Source organism: Malus sylvestris, chromosome 5, assembly GCF_916048215.2.
Source record: "Malus sylvestris chromosome 5, drMalSylv7.2, whole genome shotgun sequence".
NCBI classification, from domain to species: Eukaryota; Viridiplantae; Streptophyta; class Magnoliopsida; order Rosales; family Rosaceae; genus Malus; species Malus sylvestris.
Window position 1 is genome coordinate 1,462,504 of NC_062264.1, and position 25,173 is coordinate 1,487,676.

Genomic DNA, 25,173 nt, shown 5'->3' on the forward strand with positions numbered 1-25,173 from the left:
TTCCTCGAGTTTCCATGAACTTTTCCTCGAACTAAAGGTACCACTTGACTCGTGGAGTCACCAAGAAGACGATAGTGACCTTAAATCCCTCGATCTGTGAATGGTAGATGGTATTTGAGAGTTTTTCGTACGGTTGTACAGACAATGGTAGAAAATCCGAGAAGGAGGAGAGAGAGAGAGGGTACACGGGTGATGTGGGGGTGTGTGTGTGGCCTAAACTTGTCCAACCAACCAACTAGAACAAAAGAAACACTTTGTTCTAATTGGGTCCAATAATAGAGGAATAGAACTAATTAGTCCACAACCTTAAGTCAAAACCACAACACCCCATAATAATTCTCAATGTCCAAGGGTATTTAGGTAATTTCACGCCATCGATAAATAAATAATACACATCTCCGGGATGGGCTGTGACACTATAAGAATGCTATGAATGAATTTGATCTTCAATTTAAAATATTTACACCAGTGGATAAATCTTATTTTATACTTAATGGAAGTATAACATTAACTCTTAAGTGTTTGTTAAATCTATCAATTTGATAGGATATGCATTCTACGAAACTAGTTTCAACGATCTAACAGTCAAATATGTTTGTATAAACTCCGAGATAGCATGTGTAAAAAATCGCAAAAAAAAAAAAAAAATCAGAGATTATTCTGGCGGCCGTCCAAAATTTTACTTTGTTCGTGTCGGTTATATCCGACCGGGCCATGAGTGAAAAAAAATATTTAAAAAATGTGTTTATTTATTTATTTATTTTTAATCAATATAACATTTTAAAATAATAAAATCAGACATGATAGAGTTCATCAGATGTTCATGTGTGTTTATGTGCCTGACAATGTGCTTTGTGACGCATTGAAAAAAAATTGTTTAAATTTCTTGGTATCTTGTCCCTTGCCTGTGAGGGAGCATAATCCTTATTACAAAAATGATAGAGCTTCAGATTGTAGTATGTTGTTATTATTCTCTCAAAAAATTTATGGCTCGTAGGAATTGGGTTCATTAGACTCTAGGGTTATGAGTGAAAAAAAAAATTAATATGTGTTTATTTATTTATTTGTAATCAATATAACATTTTAAAATCATAAAATTTTCATTTATGTCGGTTATAACCGCCAGAATACTAAAATAGTCAATTTCTGTCGGTTATAACAGCCACCATTAACTTAAAAACCGTCAGAATCTGTCAAAAATATTTAAAAAAAAATTCAAAAATACTGTCGGTTATAACCGATAGGATTTTTTTTATATCCACCGCTAAATATCCGCCAAGACTTTATGTTAGATATAACCGACAGGATTTTTCTAATATCCGCCACTAATTAAATGATGTGTCGGATATAATTTATCCAACATGATTTTTCTAATATCCGCCACCATCATCCGCCACCTAAAGCTAATATTGTAGTAGTGTTGGAAAGTCTATCAACTACAACCCATATCACAGTCTTACCTCTGCATGGAGGTAGTCCTTCAACGAAGTCCATAGAAATATCAGACCAAATCTTTGTAGGAATTGGGAGAGGTTATAAAAGGCCTAGAGGTGAAAGAGTTCATATTTACTTTGTTGACAAGTAGAACAGCAAGCTACCAAGTCTTTAATATTCCTTTTCATGCCTTCCCAGTAGAAACATCTTGATATCCTTTTTTAGGTCTTCAAAAACCCTTCATGTCCAGTACTTGGGGTAGCATGATGCTCAGCAAAAATCTTGTCCCTCCAAGAACTGGTGGGGCTCAATACAATCCGACTCTTGTATTTCAAGAATCCATTGTCTACTTGAAATTTCAGATTGGTAATTGGAGCAACATTCTCATCCTTAGCTAATACACTTTGAGTCTTGGCAATGATCCAATGATCTCTTTCAATATGCAGCACAAATCAGCCATCCATTGAGAGTAAAGGTATGAGAATGCCAACAGTTGCATGTTATCCAATGAGTGCAGAGGAGAATCAAGTGTCAATGGGGACAGTGCATCTGCAGCTTGATTATTGCACCCTTGTTTAAATTGAATTTCATAGTCAAAACCAAGAAGTTTAGTCACCTATTTTTGTTGAAAAGGAGTGTGAGCCCTGCCTTGAAGAAAGTATTTGAGGTTGTGGTGATCTGTTTGAATTATAAAGTGATTCCCAACCAAATATGATTGTCATTTATGCACAACATGTAGAATTGCCAACATCTCTCTTTCATAAGCTGATAAAACCTGGTTTCTTGGACATAAAGCTTTACTTGTGAAAGCTATTGGTCTCCCCTCTTCCTGCAATGCTGCACCAATCCCATGCCCTGAAGCATCAATCTTTATGATAAATGGCTTACTGATAAGCTCATTTTTATATATATTTTACATCAAATTCACTTGTCTTTTCTTAATTAGTTCCTTTTATTTTTTAGCTATTTACTTTGTTTTTGTGTTTTGTAGGATTTGTCAAGCAAAGAAAAGAAAAATAGCACAAGTGGGATTTTAAGTAACAAATTTGTCAAAACTACCTGTAGAGGTCAGCTGACTTTGGAAGCAAGTTGCAAACAGCTCAGAATGAATTAGAGAATGAGCCTTATATGCTTGGAAAGCTACAGATGTCTATTTTCTAGGGCATTTCACGGATTGCTAATATCAGTTTGGTAGAAGAAGTTATGGTCGTTTTAACACTGAAAGAATCCCATGAGGCTGAGCAGTTTGTAACTGACAAGAAAGCATTGAAAGCAATAAATCGAATAAATCTAGAAGCCAAAACTGATGCAGCCAAGAACAAGCCAGCTGATACCTATTCAAATATCAGAGGAAATGGAATTAAAGATGAGGATTAAGTGGGAGTAATAGGCATAAAGGCTACCTAAAGAGTTACAATTGTTTTACCATTTCCTCTCACTTATTGTCATCACTAAATGGCTGTTAGTAAGGTGAGTTATGGAGAAGAAACTAGGGCAGCAAGTAAGAACAAAAGAGCTGCAGGTTGCAGCAGCAAAGAAGAAGAGAGAAAAAAATAGAACAGAAAGAAAAGGCAAGGCAGCAGTGTTGGGGAATGAAGGAAAGGCAGGAGGAAATCTTGGCATTCTCTTCTTTCGGTTTTATCTTCTCCAACTCATGTCTTTCTTTTGGTTTTATTTAAGGATTATGTGTAACTAATTTTTAGTAGTTAGGGGCTTTTTTAAAGCTCCGAATATGATTGCCAGTTTGTTATGACATTTCGTTTGAATTACTTTTATGAATGGATGAAAATTGGTTCACTACTTGTCTCATCGATGAATTCTTTACGTGTTTTCTACGGATGCATACTTAGTAAGCATATCTAGGATTCTAATGCTATGAATATGTGTGTGCCTTCCCTTGTCGAAAGAGGACCTACATATGTTCTAGAGTAGTACTTGTTAATTGCGATTAACATGTGAACTAATTTCTAGGATAAGTAAGACAACTCTAGTACTTACGATGCCTTGTGATGACTCAAAACTCTTTTCGTTCTTAATGATTTCTACTTGTTAAATCTATGAACACGTCATTCTAGATTGCATGCTAGGGACTAAGTTAAATTGAAAACGCCATTCTCTTAACATATTACATAAGAAAGAGTAATAGGTTGAGTTCTAACATTGAGCCAACTTGAGCATCTTCATCTGGAAATAAAAGGAATTTGAATGAAACATAACATGTTTGCATGATTATTTGGTGGTGGATAGCAATTCCCCTAACTCGTTTTTCTTAATATGTGAACTACTTAAAATTTATTGATCATCCACACTTAAAGTGGAACAATCAAGACAACGGACAACAATCTGTTCCCAACAACTATAACCGTCCACCTGGCTTCTTTCAAGCAAGACCGCAAGCACCATTTCAACCTCAACAACAAGCTCCAAGTAAGTCTCTTGAGGATTTAATTGCTTCTTTAGCTAACTCTACTCAATCTCATCAACAGAAAACAAACAAAGCAATTGAAAACCTTGAGCGCCAAATGAGTTAGTTAGCAAGTTTGATGGGGCAACAACACCAACCATGAAGGTTACCTAGCAAAACTGTGGTGAATCCAAATGCGGAGCAGATGAATGTTGTGACTTTAAGGAGTGGAAAATAAGTTTTTGAGCAGCCAAGGATGCAAAAGAGGACTCGAAAAGATACAAATGAGCAAGGGGAGCTACAAACCAAAAATCTTGAGCAAGATGAGGCTTCAACAGAAACTGAAAAGTCTCTTAAAGCTACAGAATTGAACAAAAAAGATTCTAATAAGGTAAGTAAAGAAGTTCAAAATTCATTTAACTCATGTGTCCCTGTTCCTTTTCCTCGTAGGTTTATGAAGTCTAAGAAAAAGCAAACTGATAAGGAAATTTTGTATACTTTCCGGAAAGTCCAAGTGAACTTACCTCTTTTAGATGCCATGAAACAAGTGCCCAAGTATGCAAAGTTCCTTAAAGAGCTTTGTACGAACAAGAGGAGATTCAATGCTCAAGAAATTGTGGCATTAAGCGAGGAAGTATCAGCTGTTTTGCAGAGGAAGCTGCCACCGAAGTTGAAAGATGCCGGTAGCTTTACCATTCCATGTGTAATCGAAGGGAAAAAGTTTGGGAAAGCATTGTGTGATTTGGGGGCATCCATTAATCTGATGCCATATTTAGTGTATAAATCATTGAACCTTGGATACTTGAAGGAAACAAAGGTAGTAATCTAGTTGGCAGATCGTTCAAATAGATATCCCAAAGGCCTATTAGAGGATGTACTGGTGCAAGTGAATGAGCTCATTTTTCCCGCTGATTTTTTTGTTCTTGAGATGGAACATGACCATATGCCTGTTGCACTTCCTCTTATATTGGGAAGACCATTCCTTAGAATGGCACGTACAAAGATTGATGTCTACGATGGTACCTTAAGCATGGAAATTGATAGAGAAAGCGTCAAGTTCAGAATCTTCAATGCTATAAGGTACCCTAGTGATTTTGAATCTTGTTTTTCTATTGATGTGTTTGACTATTTTGTGTAGGATTTTAATGAAGGTGTGGGACAAGATAATTTAGAAAAGGCGTTAGTGCATAGCATTACACATGGAAAGCTTAATTATTCCAAGCACATTGAAGAAGAATTAATCCAAATAGTGTCAACTCTTGAGTTTCTTTCACCAATATGTGGTAAGTCTTCTTCCTATTTTATTTATCTTTCTACTTCTAACGAAAAAACTCTTCCTTCTATGATTCAGGCGCCCAAATTGGAGCTTAAACCGATTCCTAAACATTTGAAGTATCCATTTTTGGGAACGGATGAAACATTACTGGTCATCATATCGTCACAACTCACAATAGAAGAGAGGGAGAAACTGATCCGGGTACTGAAGGATCACAAAACTGTCATAACTTGGAGCATTGCAGATATCAAAGATATTAATCCAGCTACATGTATGCATATGATTCTGTTAGAGGAAGGTGCAAAACCAACAAAGGAAGCTCAACGCCGTTTGAACCCACTCATGATGAAGGTCGTCAAGAAAGAGGTTATCAAACTTCTGGATGTTGGCATCATATATCCTATCTCAGACAGCAAGTGGGTGAGCCCTATTCAAGTAGTTCTGAAGCGATCTAGAGTCACAGTTGTTAAGAATGAAGCTAGTGAGCTAGTGCTTACACGTGTGTAAAATAGTTGGAAAGTCTGTACAGACTGTCGAAAGATAAACAGCACCACACGCAAGGATCACTTTCCTGTCCCATTCATTTATCAAATGTTAGAAAGGTTAGCTGGTCATTCTCATTATTGCTTTCTTGATGGCTATTCTAGATATAATCAGATTGCAGTTGCTCTAGAGGATCATGAAAAGACAACTTTCACATGTCCATTTGGCACATTTGCATATCGAAGGATGCCATTTGGACTTTGCAACACCCCTGCCACATTTCAAAGGTGTATGGTAAGTATCTTTTATGGTGTGATTGAGAAAATAATTGAAGTGTTCATGGATGATTTTTCAATTTATGGTGATTCTTTTGATACATGTCTACATAATTTGTCCCTAGTTTTAAAAAGTTGCCAAAAAACTAATCTGGTCTTAAATTGGGAAAAATGTCATTTCATGGTTTCGCATGGATTAGTTCTAGGGCATATCATATCTGAAAAATGGAATTGAAGTTGATAAATCTAAAGTAGAACTTGTTAGTTCTTTACCCCTCCCTACTACTGTCAGGGAGGTTCGTTCTTTTCTTAGACATGCAGGTTTCTACCGTAGGTTTATGAGGGACTTCTCAATGATTTCTAGACCCTTGTGTTGTTTGCTTCAAAATGATGTAACATTTGATATGAATTAAGAGTGTGTGGTAGCATTCAACAAGCTTAAGGAGTTGTTATCCACGGCTCCTATGATCATGCCACCAGATTGGAGTTTACCTTTTGAGTTGATGTGTGATGCTTCAAACTATGTCGTCGGTGCAATTCTAGGGTAGCGTGTCAACAAAGTGCCACATGTCATCTATTATGCATCTTGAACACTCAATGATGCACAGTTGAATTATTCAACAACAGAGAATGAGCTTTTAGCTGTTGTATTTGCTTTAGAAAAATTTAGATCTTATCTGATTGGGACTAAAGTTATTGTGTTTTCTAACCATGCAGCTTTGAAGTATCTACTCACAAAAAAAGATGCAAAACCGCGACTCATTCGATGGATACTTCTGCTTCAAGAGTTTGACTTAGAGATCAAAGATAAGAAAGGGAGTGAGAATGTTGTAGCAGATGATCTTAGCAGACTTGTGCATTCAAACACATAGGAAGATCTCATCCCTTTACATGAGAGTTTTCCGGATGAGCAATTGTTTTCATTAAAGGCTACTGACCCTTGGCATGCATATATTATCAATTACAAGGTCATTAAAAAGATTCCGTATGATTTTACACGTGCTTAGAAAGATAAGACTGTCAAAACCGCCAAATACTACGAGTGGAATGATCTTTATTTGTGGAAATATTGCCCTGATCAATTGATTAGAAGGTGTGTCCCTGAATCTAAGTTTAAATATATTCTAACTTTTTGTCATTCTTATGCATGTGGCGGCCATTTTGGAGCAAAGAGGACAGCTCTTAAGGTGTTAGAGAGTGGTTTTTATTGGCCTAGTTTGTTTAAGGATGCGTACGAGCTTTGTGCAACATGTGATCGTTGTCAACGAACAAGTAACTTGGGCCCAAGAAATCAAATGCCACAAACCCCTATTTTGATTGTTGAGATCTTTGATGTGTGGGGCATTGATTTCATGGGACCTTTTCCATCTTCTAATGGTTTTCTTTACATTTGATTGGTTGTGGGTTATGTTTCTAAATGGGTGGAGGCGAAAGCCACCAAAACTAATGATTCAAAAGTTGTTTCAGATTTTATTAAGACTAACATCTTTGCAAGATATGGAACACCTAGACAAATCATTAGCGATGGAGGGAGTCACTTTTGCAATAAAACATTTGAAGCATTGCTTAGGAAGTACAATGTCACACATAAGGTGTCTACACCTTATCAACCGCAAACTAGTGGTTAAGCAAAAGTATCAAACCATGAGGTGAAGCAAATTTTGGAGGAAATTGTGAGTCCTAGTAGGAAGGATTGGAGCATGCGCTTGAACGATGCATTATGGGCTTATAGGACTGCCTATAAGACTCCTATTGGAATGTCCCCATTTCGGTTAGTTTATGGGAAACCATATCGTCTTCCAGTAGAGTTAGAACACAAAACTTATTGGGCGATCAAAGCCTACAACATGGACATGAGTGTTGCCGGACAACAGAGGAAGTTTCAATTGAATGAGTTAGATGAAATCCGAAATGATGCATACGAGTCTAGTCGAATATACAAGGAGAAATCAAAGGCATTTCATGACAAGATGATATCAAGGAAGAGCTTTGTCATTGGACAAAAGTTCTTCTATTTAATTCTCGCCTTCGGTTATTTCCAGGTAGCTTCATTCTCGATGGGTTGGTCCATTTGTTATAACTAATATTTTTCCTCATGGTGCAGTGGAAATCCAAAGTGCAAAGACTGGAAACGTGTTCAAAGTGAATGGGCATAGACTCAAGCCATATTACGAGTCTTTTGCGGAGCATGATGTGGAGGTTGTAGCCCTCCAAGAACCATCTTCCCTTGGATGATTACTCTTGGTATCGTCCAGCTGGGGACATAAAAGCAAGCGCTTATTAGGAGGCAACCCAATATTTCTATTCATTGTCTTTTTATGTCATTTTCAATTTTCCGTTTGTTTTTGTTTTCTGAATTTTCTTTCGTGTTAAACTGAATTATTTCTTTTCTTTGTAGGAAAGTTTGATCATGTCCACCATTGGAGTTTATTGCATAATTGAAGTTTGGGGGTCATCATTTGATTTTATTGCAAATTGGGGAAGTTTTCAGTCTAAATGCTTTATTTTGTTTCTTACTATTTTATTTTATTTTTATTTTATGCATTATTGTGTTTTCTGACATTGGGGACAATGTTCAGTTTAGGTTTGGGGGTAAGGATTGAAAAAATGACCAAATTGAAAATTTTCTTCCCTTCGACTAAGAACTGGTTTGATTTGTGTCAGTGTTGTTTCTTTTTATTTTCTTAATTAGTTTTGTTTACTCTAAAAAAACCCCAAAAAAAACATTAAGAAAATTTGAAAATCTAAAAATAGTCTTATTTTCTTTATTGTTTTGAATTAGATTTTTGTTAGTTTCCCGACCCAATGATATAATTGGATTGAATTTGAACCATGGTGATCAAGAACTTAGTAAGCATGTATTGTGTGAAATTCTTTATTCTCTTTTTAGCCTTGTACATCTTTAATCATCTTTGAAAACCCAAATGCACATAGCCTTGTTGATGTGAAACTAAAGCATGACTTAAAGCTTCGTATGTGAACATAGTGACCATATACAGCCTATGTGAGTTTTTGAGCCTATTGAAAGTGTGTGCATTTTTCATACACTCATATTCTTTCATGTGTGATGAACTTATGTGACTTACATCTCTAGAACTTGCATAACGATCTTTTGAAATGTTTGTCATTTGATTGCATGAACTTGAAAAGGAAAGACGCATTAGGTTTACCACCATGGCCCAAATAAGCATGTTTCCTGAAGAAAAATGATATCATTAGATTACCAATTTGAGTCGTATGTTGAGCCTTTTATTTCTTATCACCAGATATGTCTACCCTTATACCTTAAACATTTTTCCTTACCATTTCCAAGCTAGCTAGTGAGCAATGTGAGATTGTCTTATGAGAAATGTTTGTGAAGTACTTTGAAGGAGTTTGGCAAAAGAATAAGTGTGGGGGTATTTCATGTTTGTATTTAGTTTTAAAAAATGTAAAAAAAAAAAAGAAAGAAAAAGAAGAAGAAGAAGAAGAAGAAAGAAAAATTGTATACAAAGCAAATAAAAAAAAATTTTAAGTTTCAGTTTAGGGGTGTGGTTAGAGGTATTAGTAGAGTGGCTGGAGAGCTTGAGTTCTTATAAATCTCAACAAGAGAATTGCTTGCAATGTAGCTTGGAACTTGTGTTTACCTATCCCTTCATTTCTATAACCCTCTCTCTAAGCCTCATTACAACCAATAAAAGTCCTCTTGATTTAAGTTTTGCAATTATGATTGTGGAGATGAGATCTTTATGCAAGCTTATGGTAGATCTTTCACATTTGATTCTTTGAGCAAAACATGTTAAACTAAACATATGTGTGATTGAGTGTATGTCTTGTGAGAAGGTCACTAGTTTGTATGTGGTGTTTTAAAAAAAAAACTTGAAATTGCATTAGCATGGCTATTACACACACTACACTTTAGGGATGATTAAAAGGTTACTGCTAACATTTGAATAAGGAAAATGAGCTTGGATTGGCTTGTTTGGTGCTAGCTAAGGTTCTTGATGATTTGTTTCCTTGAATGAAATTATATGAGGGTCACATAGGGGGAAGCTAATGTTTTTCATGTTGCTACTTTTTCATGTTAGTAAGGGAATTGCTATCCACAAATTAAGAAAACAAGCCAACTGATACCTATTCAAATATCAGAGGAAATGGAATTAAAGATGAGGAATAAGTGGGGGTAATGGGCATAAAGGCTACCTAAAGAGTTACAATTGTTTTACCATTTCCTCTCACTTATTGTCATCACTAAATGGTTGTTAGTAGGGTGAGTTATGAAGAAGAAACTGGGGCAGCAAGTAAGAATAAAAAGGCTGCAGGTTGCAGCGGCAAAGAAGAGGAGAAAGAAAAAATAGAACAGAAAGAAAAGGCAAGGCAACAGCGTTAGGGAATGAAGGAAAGGAAGGAGGAAATCTTGGCATTCTCTTATTTCGGTTTTATCTTCTCAAACTCATGTTTTTCTTTTGGTTTTATTTAAGGATTATGTGTAACTAATTTTTAGTAGTTAGGGGCTGTTTTGAAGACCCGAATATGATTGCAAGTTTGTTATGACATTTCGTTTGAATTACTTTTTATGAATGGATGAAAATTGATTCACTACTTTTATGATTGCAAGCACCTGTTTACTTAGCATAGCTTGTTTGAGAGTGAGAAATGCCTCTGTAGCTTCAAGGGACTGATAATCTTACCAAAATGGGGAATGAACTTCCTATAGTAACTAGTTAACCCCAAGAAGCCTCTAAGAGCTTTAACACTAGTAGGAATAAGCCATTTAGAAATGGAATCCAATTTCGTAGGGTCTGCAGCAACACCATCATTTGAGAATATATGACCAAAGTATTCAACTTGTGATTTACCAAAAGCACATTTAGACTGCTTTACAAACAATGTGTGCTCCTTCAAGGTGTCAAACACCATTTTCAAATGCTGCAAATGTAAGCTCCAAGAAGCACTATAGACCAAGATATCATCAAAGAAAACTAAGATAAATTTTCTGAGATGTGGTCTAAATATTTCATTCATTAAGCACTGAAAAGTGGTAGGTACATTGGTCAATCCAAATGGTAATACCAGAAATTCATAATGACCATCATGTGTTCGAAATGCAGTCTTTTAAACATCATTAACATGTATTCCAATTTGGTAATAACCTGCCCTTAAGTCTAATTTGGAAAAGTATTGTGCTCCAAACAATTCATCAAGTAATTCATCAATAAGAGGGATAGAAAACTTATCCTTGATAGTGATATCATTAAGCCCTCTATAGTCCATACACATTCTCCAAGTACCCTCATTTTTCCTAACCAAGATCACAGGTGAAGAATATGGACAGTTGCTAACTTAGATGAAACCATCTTGCAAGAGTTCTTGTACACATTTTTCTATTTCATCTTTTTGAATATGACCATATCGTAGGGCTTGGAATTGAGAGGTTTGCAGCCTTTAATTAATGGAATTCGATGATCATGGATCATGTGAGGAGGCATAATGTTTGGAGTGAGGAATACCATCTCATAATCCTCCAATAACTGATGTAAAGCTTCTTGTTGTTCAACAGAAAGGTTTTAAGAATTTTGATCCAATGACTCATAATTGACATGCTGAGTTTCACTTGGTGCAGATTCAACTTGAAAGAGAATTGCACCCATTGTTGTTTCTTGGGTTATTAACCTTTGCATTTGATATGCTGATATATCCTCAATATGTGATCCCTGAGATGTAGGACTAGTAATGCAGAAGGTTCTTGCATCCTTGATAAATTGCATATATAGTTTATCAAAATCCCACAATATAGGTCCCAAGGTTTTAAGCCACTGAACCCCAAGATGACACGCCCCGACCCCAATATCTTCGAATATCAGGAGAAGCACATGATGGCCGACACCCGAGGGTGACGAAGCCATTTTAAACATGCATATAAATCAAATATGTTGTTAGAAAGAAATATGCCAATGCAGAAACATGTTCAGAGCATACCACTAATCAAGAATAATGTGAAAGAATTATTATAAAAAGGTACGAACAAAGGAATGGGTCCTACACAGAGAATACTCGAAGATACCTATGTAGAAGTGCTCTGATGCTGGGATCGAATACCTCGACTCTAACTCCTGAAGGGGGCGCAAAACAAAGGGTGAGTGGACCAAAGTTTATAATAATAATACTAATAATAAGAAAACCATTTTCTTTCTGAACATACTAACCCCCTGTTTTGAAAGCACATATATAGTATTAGTCTACATAATAGGTTTTCTGAAAACTCTAGCATGCCATGGAAAACATTCGTAAAACATGTATAAATAAAACAATGCTCAATAATGGTGATATAGTAGCCCAAACGCAAGTCCGTAAAACCTCTGTAAATCACATCAATGATGTACTCAACTAGGGGTATCATAGTCGCCCGAAGGCATAACCTGTCCATCACCCGAAGGTGAAGCTGTATGACTCTGGGTTACGCCACAGAAGAAACATATACATAACACACCAACACTAGTCGTGGCTAGTGAAGTTGTCCGACACTGGCTTCGCTAGTGAAGCTGAGGGTATGTTGTAAATATCCTCAACTGTGTCCTATGGCTACATACCCACTAGATAAGCACCGAAAACATATCTCAAAAACTCGTATCAAATCACCAGAGCTCAAAAGCACAAAGCCTCATCTCATAAATCCAACATAAATCATATTTGTAAATCCATATAATTTCATATACGGAAATCCAATAATTCATAACCTTTAGTAAAACGTAAATTTGATAAGTCATAACTATTTTGTAAAAGCAATTTAAATAAATCATAATTTCTCCGTAACCATAATTATAAAAATCTGTAAAGCATATTATAAAACATACTCAATTCATGAAATATGAAATGCATGCAAGCCTAATATTTTATAAAACATGGGGTCCACTCATAGATATTTTGTTGTCAGGGAGCATGTAACGACCTGTGCCCAATTATTATGATTTTTATAATTTTAAAAAGTGATTTTACGAAAATGCCCTTCGAGACAAAGTGTTGACTTTTGTTGACTACCATGTCATGTCACATAAGGAGATATTAAAGAATGAAGTCGAGGGCAAAATTGTAAATTTATTTATTTCTAGAATACTTCAGATTTTTGGAGCAAAATCTGGTGGAGCCACGTGTGTGGCCCAGATTAAAAGAAAGAAAGATGGTCGGTGGAGATGGAGGATAAATGAGAGAAATGAGGGAGGAACCGGACCAACGAGGAAGGGAGAAAATGAGGAGAACCAATGGGAAAAGAGGAAATGAGGGAAAATGAGAGAAAGGGAGAAGGAGAGGAACCCGCTGGGTTCCCCATTGACCCGCGACCTGACCCGGTTCCTCCATCTTTTCTGGCGGTTTCCGTTGGTTTTTCCGTCAAATCGTCGCCACCCACCACGTGAGAAACCTTCCATGACCTGCCATCTTCCATTTCCAATCAAATGTCACTAGATTTAGACAAGAATGGAACTCATGGGTTCTGAGGGTACACGGCAAAAATCCAATGATCGTGAAGCTAACTCTGTCAACCACCACTACCAATGGACTCCCCTCAATCCCAGAAGCAAGGCCCAAGCAATGTTTAAGGCATTGGAGTGAGTTTAGAGGTCGAATCAAAACACACCCAAACCTAAGATTCCTAAGGGTTTTCATGAAATTAAGGCTTTTCCCGGCCAAATTGGCTTTGGTCGTAGGTATGAAAGTTGCTCCACTCATTGAGATATTCATTCCTGTAAAATTTGAGAATTTTTAGAAATAGTTAAATTTTCCTGCGAGTCGGGGCGGCCAACCTCCACCTGCGGCGGCTTATGGGCCGAGACGTCCCCTCACCTTCCTAGGTTAAATTTGAATACCCTGATTCCATTTGTAAGGTCCGATTGACGAATTTTCGTCGTTTGAACCCATTAAGGTCTGCCGCTTGATTATTATAGCAATCGACGATCCGACAGTTGGATCGTCACCAAACTTTTATATGTTATAATACGTAATGTTTGAGCATATTAGAAACTTACGGATCGGGGATCCGACGTACGGATCTTCCCGAATAGGATATGTAAGTTATATGTTCTATTGACAAGAATTCTAAGACATGATTTGATAATTGTTCTAGGCACCGATCATTCGTAACGCCTTGATGTTTATGCTAGGGAGTTGTAGCACGAACTCCAGGTGAGTGGGCTTTTGGTTTTCTATATATACGTATATATGCTTTACATTTTCCCAGAAACTGTTTTAAACGAGCGTATTCTTTTAAATGCCATGTCATGCTTGCATTTCATTTTATTATATGCATTGGTATGTATATGCAAACTATTGTATGACACTACGGAGGCCAGGTAAGTTTCAGGTGAGTATTGTATGATGTTAGTGGTTGCATTGGTTATGGTTATACGTAGGGGCATGTAGAGCTCATTATCCTTCACCTCGGTGTTAGTGCTCCCGCCAGTGGCCAGGGCAAAGTCTTTCACGTGAAGTTCACCTCCCGCACCGTACGCTCACCTTGGATCCAAGTTTGGTTCACAACCCTGTCGTACAAACCACATTAGGTGGTTCCGACTCATATGCAGGCATATTTAATGAGCTGTAGGTTCAGCCGTACAGGTCACGTTAGGTGACTCTGGCTGGCATATCATTTTACATTGATTTATTTCACCTAGCTTACTTATTTCATTGTTGAGATACTTGACATGGCATATACTTGGTTTTCACTACTCTCAAGCATGATTTCAATATACATATGTATTATTATTTTCTGGGAAATTATACAGGTTTTACGACGAGAGGTTATAACGTTTTCAAAAGGTTTTTATTAAAATCTTTATTTTCAGGCCCACTCACTCTTGTTTTTGCACCCCTCCAAGTTTTAGCTGTTGAAAGTCCGTATCGATAAGGATTCTTGGAAAATCTCAGTATAGGTGGCTACCTCTGAGGGTATGATCTTTATCCACACTACTGTACTTTACTTATGCTCTGAGGTCGCGTGTGAAATTGGTTCATCCCCACTCACAGCGCACTCTTGTCTTTAGGCACTTTTTGGTTTAAATTTATTCACATTTTCCACATCATAATACTTTATGGCTTCGTCACCTTCCAGGTGTCGGCCAACACAACTCGATTCGGAGTCCTAGTGGACATTCCGGGTCGGGATGTGTCAGAGCCGCTCGAACTAGAGAGGACAATGTCACTTCCCACCGACGCACCTAAACACAAATAGAGACCATTTAATAAAAGGAAAACTAACCAAAAGGGCTTAAAAACATTAAGTTTTAACCAAAAACCATGTTGCAAGTTTATTTAATGGTTAGTGCAAAGTTCAATTTTAAATCAGCCCAATAAGAATGGCCCAAGCAATAACATTCCGCTTTTGCCCTGACGGCAAGCTTTATCTCTCCCTCACTATTTCGATATCTCCATCTAATAACTGTTACCGTTTATTTCCATGTTCAATTCCAATTCCTCCATTTTTCAATCGAATCGATCGAATCTCTCTCTCCCTTTCTCTCGATCTCACCACCCAATATGTATTTTTGTTTTCAATTCAATTTGAGTTCCACCATTTTTCAAATCAATCGAATCGATCGAATAGGATAAGCACGGGTGACCTTCTCAGCATCGATTCTCTGGAGCTTGAGTTCCCCTGTCAGTATAACACGTTACCTTTCTCTTTCGATCTGGTTTTTGTTTTCAAAAATTTGCATGTTGCTGTTTCATTCCTGTTTTCAATTTATGATTTTGAATCTTTGCAGTTGAATTTCTTTTGCATACATCATTAGTTCTCAAACACTTGAGATTTCTATGAATCCAATGGTCTATTGCAACACCAACTGCACAAGTTCTTGGTATTAACAAGCCTTTTCTCTTTTATCTTTAAATTGTGGCTTTTACATATCTTTCCCTAAAATTACAGAAAAATAGGAAAATAGATTAGAATTGTGTTTTCACGTTTGGTTACTGTTTTTTGAATTGTTCTTTTCACGTTTGGTTTTTGAGTGTTTTATGCATTTTGGTTGTTGGCTTTTTAGTAGTTGATGAATCGAGCGTTCGAAAATCAAAAGCGAGTTGTGTTTGCCAGTTTCTTTAGGTGCTGAATGATTCCGTTAAGGCGAAGTTTATCGAAGAGCATCCGGAGAGGTCAGCCCATCCTTCTTTTCTCAGTTTACCTGTAGTCACTCAGGTATGGATTCTGCTAATAGCCAAATTATGCTTACATATTTCCATATGACCATTTCAGAACAAGTTTTCTCCTTACATTCCGGCATTCTCATTACATTGTTTTTTTTTTAATGAGCATGTGATTTTGGTACATTCGTAAAGAAAATAGTTCAGGAAAATAAAAGAGGAAAAGAGAAAATTGTTAGGTTGTGCAACTTGGATTGCTCTTCCTTCTTTTTTAATAGTCCTCATAATGATGTTTTTCTGGTTTTGAAATACTAAAATTAGGAGAGGAAAAGAGCAAATTCTTGCTTTATTTGGTGTGGCTTTGCTTGTTTTGTTTGAGAAGGTTTAGTTTCATACCTCTAGTACAAATCAAATTCGGGATAAGGTTTGGTTTGCTTGGGTGTTTCTGGTTTGTGATTTGATAAGGCCTCATTATCCCAATACATATGTTGGTATTCCAACCTCCTACCCGATTTGGATGCCTTTTAACATTACATGTTGAGTCGTTTATCAAGTTTCAAGTTATTAAATAGCTAGTCCACTTTTAGAATGTTTTTCTTCGAGTGTTTATGTGAACGTACATGGACATGTTTTTGTGGGTGAGAGTGGCTAATTGCCTTTTCTTTTCCTAGACTATTCATTCTGTTGTAGTCCTGGTTTTTCATGCATTTGGTGTTAGGATATATAATTAATAACAATTGCAGACCGACAGAGAGAGAGGAGAGAGAGGGAAGAGAGATAGAGAGAGAGAGGGGGGGAAGAGAGATAGAGAGAGAGAGAGAGAGAGAGAGAGAGAGAGAGAGAGAGAAATGGTTAACCAACGATATAGGATGGAGGATGGATGGGAGGGTGATTGTTCTTGTTTGCAGGGAGTCTCAGTGAATTGCGTCACAATTTTAAGTTTAGTTGGAAGGAAGGAATTGGATCTTGGGTTATAATATTTTCTTACTTGTCACGTCACAGATCTTGTTTACAGAAAATCCAATTTTCTGGATTTTCATGAATTGATTTTGTGTGATCTGAGCTTGATTCATTGATCTAGCTCTTCCTTTTTTTGTAGTGAGAATGAGAAGAACGAATTCACCAACCTCTTCTCTCGCTAAGTAAGGTAAATTGAATTGAATCGAATTGAATTTTCTTGTTTTTTTTTATATTTCTCTGTTTGGTTGATGAAAAAATTGGTACTGAAATCTGTGTGAATTTGTGTATCTTGGATTGGCACTTTGATGGAATTTGATCTGACAATGCATGTTGTAGTGGAAGAGAAGCACATGCTCAAAGAGGAAGGGGAATGAATCGCATGTCCGCTGGATGGTAGTAGGTTGCTTTGCAGTTTCAAAGACTAACTGTGTTCTTTTGTGCATCATGTGGAGTTTCGTGTTCAAGTACACATTTGTGTATATCATTGAGCCATTTAGGCAATTCATTAGGTTTAAGAGAGAAATCGATCTCTTGGAGGACGAATTATGATTTATGAAAACCCATTTTATACATTTCTGTAGAACATGTTTTAGTCTGACCTTGATTTAGGTAGCAGGTTGACTGAAAAGTCATCAACCATTCTTGTGGGTGAAATTTTGATTGGGTTGAAGCTCTTGTACACAATCCCGTATTAATAGGGAACAGAATATCGATAAACATTGAAAGTTAATCGATTTTTTTTTAATGTCAAGTTCTTTATATCTCTTCATATTTCATCTTGAATATGCAGACTCCCTTCTATCTTCCTCTTTTTTTATGAAATAGTGATAGTATCAGTGTTCAATTTAAGAAATAATGATAATACACGTGTTCAATTCTAGAAATAGTGGGTGTTCTGTTTAAAATATAGTCAATGTTCAGTTTAACAAATAGTCAGTTCAGTTTACGAAATAGTCAGTATTCAGTTTAAGAAATAGTGATAGTACCAGTGTTCAGTTTAAGAAATAATGATAACACTGCTGTTCAGTTATAGAAATAGTCAATGTTCAGTTTAAGAAATAATCAGTGTTTAATTTAAGAAATAGTGATAGTACTAGTGTTCAGTTTAAAAATTAGTCAGTTCAATTTAAGAAATAATCGGTTCAGTTTACGAAATAGGCAGTATTTAGTTTAAGAAATAGTGATAGTACCAGTGTTAAGTTTAAGAAATAATGATAATACTCGTGTTCAGTTATAGAAATAGTCAGTGTTCAGTTTAAGAAATAATCAGTGTTTAATTTAAGAACTAGTGATAGTACTAGTGTTCAGTTTAAGAAATAGTTATTGTACCCGTGTTCAATTTAAGAAATAATGATAGTACACGTGTTCAATTTAAGAAATAATGATAATACATGTGTTCAATTCTAGAAATAGTGGGTGTTTTGTTTAAGAAATAGTCAGTGTTCAGTTTAAGAAATAGTCAGTTAAGTTTAAGAAATAGTCGGTTCAGTTTACGAAATAGTCAATGTTCAGTTTACGAAATAGTCAATATTCAGTTTAAGAAATAATGATAGTACCAGTGTTCAGAAGATGAGGTTAAGGGAGTCAGACTCCACAATTACTTGCTCCCTTCTCAACGTAGGCCCATAAGGCCTCCCTCACCGTCATAGATTCGACGGCTAAACTGGAGGCTGCCCTCACTCCACCAGAACCTCCTCCCAATTGGAACTAACCACTGTTGTTTTTAATCACCCAACCCGTACCACCAATCATCGTCTTTTCTCTCCATGCACCAACATAATTAACCTTCCACCAACCAAATGCCACTTTCCTCCACACAAAATAAACACTATTTATAGAAAGATAGCAAAATAACTCACAGTATTTCTGGAATTGAACAAAATAAACACTACTTATAGAAATATAGCAATAGTACCAAGAAACAAAGAGTTTTCATTTTTTTCGTAGGTAAAAAAGAAAACAAGGGCATCAATTATTTTGAGCCTCCAAAAATGATATTCTTTCAAACTTCCCCATTTCACGATTAATTCCAGCCGTTGGATTAAATAGAAGCTTCATCTATGGAGCAGATAGAGTTGATTTATATATCCGAGCAAGTTGTGATTTGGAAGAGGCCTCATGCTTTCTATCTTTCCCGCACCATTAAATGAACCTTTCTCTCTGTCGTCCTGCACAAACTGTGAAAAACTTTAACGAGGCATTTTAGATAGAGAAAGATGAAATATTTTAGAGAGAGAGTAGAAGCTCTGTCTCTGTCTCTCTCTCATCTGTGCCAACAAACACCAAGACTTATTTAGATAGATAAATTAAATGCAGAGCTCCAACCACCACTTTCAGCAATCAAACATGTGCCTCTCACTTTCACACTCCACTTTTTATTAGCCTCTCTCTCTCTCTCTCTCTCTCTCTCTCTTTCTCTCTCTCTTATCTCCCTCTTCAGCCTAAGCCTCTGCATTTTTCTGTGGCTAGGGAGAGCTTTTGGGGATTTCCGATGTGGAACTCGGCGGAGAACGTGTTCCCGAGATCGGGGTCGTTTCGGGAGGAAGGGGACGATGAGGAGGCGCTGCGGTGGACCGTGTTGGAACGACTCCTGACCTACACCCGAGTATGGCGCAGCATTTTCAGAAACGTCGTCGGAGACTATGGAGATTGACGTCGGTAAGCTCGAGGCTAAGGACCAGAAGCTCATTCTCGACGGCTTGTTAGCTATCTCATTTCAACCGACTGAAGTCGGAAGAAATCGTAAGGTGAGAGGAAGCTCGTTCGTTGGAGGAGGTAGGCACCTTTTGAATAACAAACCTATTAATCTCTGTTTGGTGGATTAATGAGGTAGTGGCATACTTGTAAATAAAAAGAAGTTTAATTCTAACAGATTGGCTAACAGAATGGGATTTCTGTTATAGGCAGGGGCTGGAAAAAAAAATTATTTCGTTTTGGGCTTTTAATTCATCCCATGTGGGTTTAATGGTTGTGGGCCTGAAATAGAATAGTTTTGTCCTTATGATTAAATATGAAGTCTTTTTTATTAAATAATAGTATAGGGTGGTTTTTGGTTAAATTAAACTTTGTCCAAGCCCTTTTCATTAAAGCTCCCTTTAATAAAACTTTACTAAAATGTTAGAATTTGGGAAAACGGACAGCAGATTCGGATTCAGCACGCTGAAAAACCCAAGGAGGGACCTCGGGTTACCCCACGCACCGCCACGGGGCGGCGGCCTGGGAGGCTACGTGCCGAGAGGGGTGGTCGAAAAGGTCGTCGAAAAATTCGCTAGCTCTGCCGTCGACGGCAACGAAGCACAGTATCTCTGGCAGAGGCGCGTGTGCTCCACGCGCCAACCATAGAAAGTGGGCTTGGGTTCGGGTCGGATATGGGCTTTGGGTTGTTAGGTTGGGCCATGTTAAGGTTAATGGACCAAGGGTTTAGGTTACATGGCTTAAAGGTTTGGGCCAATTATTGGATTGGGTCCGATTACTGGGTTGGGCCTGGTTTTGGGTTGCAAGTTGGGTCAACCCGATTAGGCTCGTGGGTCACACCCGCCGGACTCAAGGAAGAAGAAGGCCAGATCTGGAAATTTTGGTCGGGAAACCTCCCCGGCTCCGTTTTGGGGTCAAAACTCAACCAAAACCAACGCATAATATATGGTTTTAAAGCTAGAGAAACAAGGAGAAGGAATATACCTATCTTGTGGCTAGAGTTAGCCAGAAAATGGCTCGAAAGTTGTCGGATCTCAGTCAGAATCTGGGGAAATCACCCATCTGCAATCACTTTCCCCCATTAAGGTTATAGAAAGTTCCAGATCATCATTACAAGAGAATTTGGGGAGTTCTAAGGCTTACCAAGGTCAGAACTTCAAGGAGCTCGCCGTGAAACATGGCACCGACGATGGTTTGATTTAATCAGTATAAGAGAGAAAGAGATAAGGGGAAGATAACAAGTTCAAAACTTTGTCCTTTGGTTCTGTCGTACAATTAGGTAGTGAAGGGAGTGAGGTGAAGATCGTTTGCTCATGAGGCTCGTCGGAGTACGGCGATGTGATTTCTGCTTTCTTGTGCAGCGTGCACAGACATAGAAGAAGAGATGAAGAAGATCAGAGAGACGAAGGGCCAGATGTGGTTGAGTTGGTGGTCCTGCATGCGTGTAAGTGTCCCCATTGTTGTTGCAGAGGTGAGGCACGGGAGATGGGTGAGGAAATGACAGAGAGATGAGGGAGATATGAGGGAAATATGAGAGGAAGCTGAGGGTTTGAGAGAGTCCAATGGATCGAGGGGCGAATGACACAGGAAAAAGGGGGAAGTGGGGTGTGGGCCCCACGTGATAGAAAATTATTAAAATAATAAAAATATCAAACCCTAATATCTAGAATAGTGAATTGACTACTTGCCCCTCAACTTTGTAGTTCTGTAAAATGTTCATCGTAACTCCAAATTCAATTCTATTTACGCTCATACGTTCATAGCGATGAGTACTACAAGAAAACGCTAATAGAATAGGTCATACATTGCCTGGTACGAAGGTCAACAAAAGTCAATGATTTCACCTCGAAGGGCATTTTCGTATATTCACACTATAAAATTATAAAAACTGAAATGTTTGGGGACGGGTCGTTACACAAGAACAATATCACAACCCTCCAATGTAATAGCATATAGATCTAAAACTCCTTTATATTCCTGGATTCTAATTTAAGCTTGAGACAATGTACCATGTGTCGCTACTTTACCACCATCTGCAATTTTCACATTGAACACATGCCCTGTGTCTAAATGACTCTTGAGTCTTTTACCCAATCCCAGATCTATAAAATTATGTGAGCTGCCCGAATATATCAAGATTGTGACTAGACAATTCTTAATAAAACCAGGAACTTTCATAGTGTTAATAGATGGAGGTGTTGGAGTCCCAGATAGTGCACAAGCAGTAATTTCTGGTTCATCCTCTTCTAAATCATTCTCGACCTCATTCTCTTTACTCTCCACATAGTCTTTCACATCAAGTAATAACAATTGTTTCTTTTCACAACTATGACCTCGAACATACTTCTCTTTGCAATGGAAACAAATACCATTCTTCCTACAATGATCTACCTCTTATAGGGTTAATCTTCTCACATTAATAAATCTTGAAGGTGACCTAAAATTAGGCTGAATCACATGAGGTTTATAGAAAGATTTCACCTTGAGATCAGTAAGCTTGGAATCGATTTGTTGTGCAAAAAAAGTTGAGGCTTCAAGAACATCCTTTGGCTTCAAGAGTTTCACATCGTGTCTGAGTTCTGCCTTTACTCCCCCAATGACACAAGACTTCAGTAGTGATGGATTTATATCTCTGGTACGATTTGCCAGGCATTTGAACTCGATCACATAATCGCGAAGAGTACCCACTTGACGAATTTTAACCACTTGACACCGGACTTTTGTAAATTCCTCCCAATTAGGATAATTGATTAGACATCGCGCCCATTGAAACCAATGCAAAGCTTCCCCTTCCATGTGAAAAGATGCTAACTTGACCTTCTTCGAATCCTCAATGAAGAACTCAAAGTAATGCTAGGCTTTATAAATTCACCCCGGTGGATCATCGCTGTCATTGAATCGAGGGAAGTCCATCTTCAAGAATGGCGATCGCGATTGTTGCTGGTACTAATGGCTGCAATCTTGATTCTTGAAATTGGGAACCCAATTAGGATTCGACCCATCTTGCATATGTGGATTTAATGGAGTTGCCTCTGAAGATTCTCCCACATAACCTCCATTGCCAAGCGCCATGAGCGACTGTAATTGAAGGAGAATTAGGTCGTGAGACGTCTTGAATTATGATCGCAATTCATCTTGTGAGGACTTGAACTCATCGAATTTGGTTTCCAGATTCAAAATCCTAGTTTCCATATTTTTCCGGGATGCTTGACGCGTCATACAACAAGGAAAGATTGAGAGGAATGAACGACTGGCTTGATACCAATGTTAGAACCTAGCTCCACATCTTCAATGGCTACACACAGAGAGAGTATAACAAAAGAACAGTACTATTTCATTGACTGTTGAGTTTTCCTTACAATTTGCTATTTGTAGGGTATTTCCAACTAACTAACTAACTTTTGAACATCTACCACATATCTGTCATTGCAAGATCATGCCACTTCGCAAGTATCCTAACAGTATTACCACACTAGGATATATACTCGACTAGATTTTGAACAAACACTTGATAGGCTGTACAAGATTGGTTGAGGTTCACACATTCATTGGATCTCTCTAAAATCTCATCTTACTAAATATGAAAAACTACAAATTTGTAAAGATCCTTCCACCTTCCATTAGTTTGAAATCTCTTGAAACGTTTACTCTTTCCGCCTGTGATTGGTGGCAGACTAGTGAGGTTATTTATTGTTAACTCATGTTACATGAGGTGCCTTTCTGTGATTGGTGGCAGACCAGCATTTGCAACTTTTTCACAGTAGGCTATCTAAGTTTTATTAGATTCTTGACACTGACTCATGGTTTTTGTTTCACAGATCTCTGGGCAAGACGAGCCCGCGCATAATACTACTTCTATGGTGACATCCACATCCCGTTTTCCTCACAAACTGAGGTCCGCCCCTGTACCAATTAACAGTATGGAACGCTCTCCAAATTCCATGGGTTTATCGACACCTAGATTTTCAGACTAGTATCCACCGAACTATCCCCCAGGTGATGTGTTTTCTATTTTCTTTTGTTTCATTTTCAGACTAGTATCCACCGAATTATACTGGCGTATTTGATTTCATGGTTGCTGAAACATTCTTTTTTATTCGGAGCCCACTCCCCCTGGAGTAAATAACCAATCTAATGGGTATGGATTACATTTCAATGGCAACAATTACGAGTGTAGTCGAAGAGTTATTGGGGCAACATTGGATACCATTAGTGGCACTAGGTCACGCTGCTACGATATAAGCAACCAAATGTCCTATTCTTCTTACTAGAATTTAATATGAAGATGACTAGGTATCGGACCTTTTCCATGGGTAGCACTTCTGATAAATTATCAACTTCAGTCTACTTCTCGTTGGGCATTGGGTAAATGGAATATTCTCCATTTCAGTAAGCTAGTTTGTTTTCTCAGTACTTAGTATGCCAATTCATAGGTGTACCCAGGTATGTATATTTGTTGTGCTTCCTATGTTTAGACTTGAGAAGTGGTAGTTCTGTTTGTTGTAGTCATTGTAGTTTCATTATTTAGTAGTACGATGCTTATCTTCAAAAGGCTGACGCTGAACTATGGAATTCGATAGTTCGTAGAAAGAACCCTTTAAAACCTCTTTACATTATTATCTTCTTAATGTTGGAATTTTTTTCATATTTTTTCTTAATTCTTGTATATAATCATGGACATTTAAATCAATGTTTGATGGGGTTCCATTTAGATTGTGAGACTCATACACTGTGTTCTAAATAACGAGCAGCAGATGCAATTTGGTATGATGTGCCTATGTATGCAATCCATGTGCGTGCATGTGGGCTCAATATCTATATGTCGTGATCCCATATTTTGTTGTATTAGTGTGTATTCTCTCTATAGAGCACAATGATGCTTGTTAGATATTTTCTGGTTGGTTTATGATCCGACTTGTGGACCAACTGACTTGACAAAACTCAATGAGACTTTCAAAAGCAATGACATGTCTAATTGTGCTTTTATCAATTAGTGAATCTTTTCCATGCCTTTATGCTCTGCAAAGTAGTTACAATCTGTTAGTTTTGTTCTGTACATGCTTCGTCCACAACTCTTAAGTCCAAGTTGAAATGGTTTATTTCTTCCAGTATCGTAAATGATCTGGATGACTTAGTAACGGAGTTCAGATTTCTGCTGCTGCCATTCTCAATATTTTGATTATCAATATGGACTGATATGGCGGCTGTGTTTTGAAGTTAGGTATAGTCAATTTAATGAACTAATATGAAGGCTATATTATGGTAGGCACGGTGTTTTTCTCAAAAGGTGGTCCAGTTTTTTTGAGTGACTGCACAGTAAGCTCCAAAACCTACAGAAACAGTACCATGATAGCATCAAGGAACTGTAAGCTCTTTGATGCTGTTGTGGTAGAGTTTCTGTAGGTTTGGATACCAGAGTTTCCATATATGAAATGTTTTATTGGTTACCAAGCATCTAGGTGTAGAAGCATGTTCCTGTTGAAATAGCATCCTTTGTTAATTTGTGCGTATTTTGTGTGGGGTTTGAGGGTTTAGGTTGT

General features: G+C 37.5%; 2 protein-coding genes across 2 annotated transcripts; both read left to right on the plus strand.

Annotated features, from left to right (window-relative positions):
* Positions 1 to 4,094: 4,094 nt before the first annotated feature.
* On the plus strand, positions 4,095 to 6,744 carry LOC126621475 (uncharacterized). The gene is made up of 7 exons (XM_050289974.1): positions 4,095 to 4,229; positions 4,299 to 4,655; positions 4,767 to 4,918; positions 4,977 to 4,989; positions 5,190 to 5,617; positions 5,762 to 5,891; positions 6,481 to 6,744. The coding sequence occupies exons 1-7, from the start codon at positions 4,095 to 4,097 to the stop codon at positions 6,742 to 6,744; spliced, it is 1,479 nt and encodes a 492-aa protein (XP_050145931.1).
* An 828-nt stretch (positions 6,745 to 7,572) lies between these two features.
* On the plus strand, positions 7,573 to 8,107 carry LOC126621545 (uncharacterized). Its single transcript, XM_050290070.1, has 2 exons — positions 7,573 to 7,933; positions 7,977 to 8,107. The coding sequence occupies exons 1-2, from the start codon at positions 7,573 to 7,575 to the stop codon at positions 8,105 to 8,107; spliced, it is 492 nt and encodes a 163-aa protein (XP_050146027.1).
* Positions 8,108 to 25,173: the final 17,066 nt, after the last annotated feature.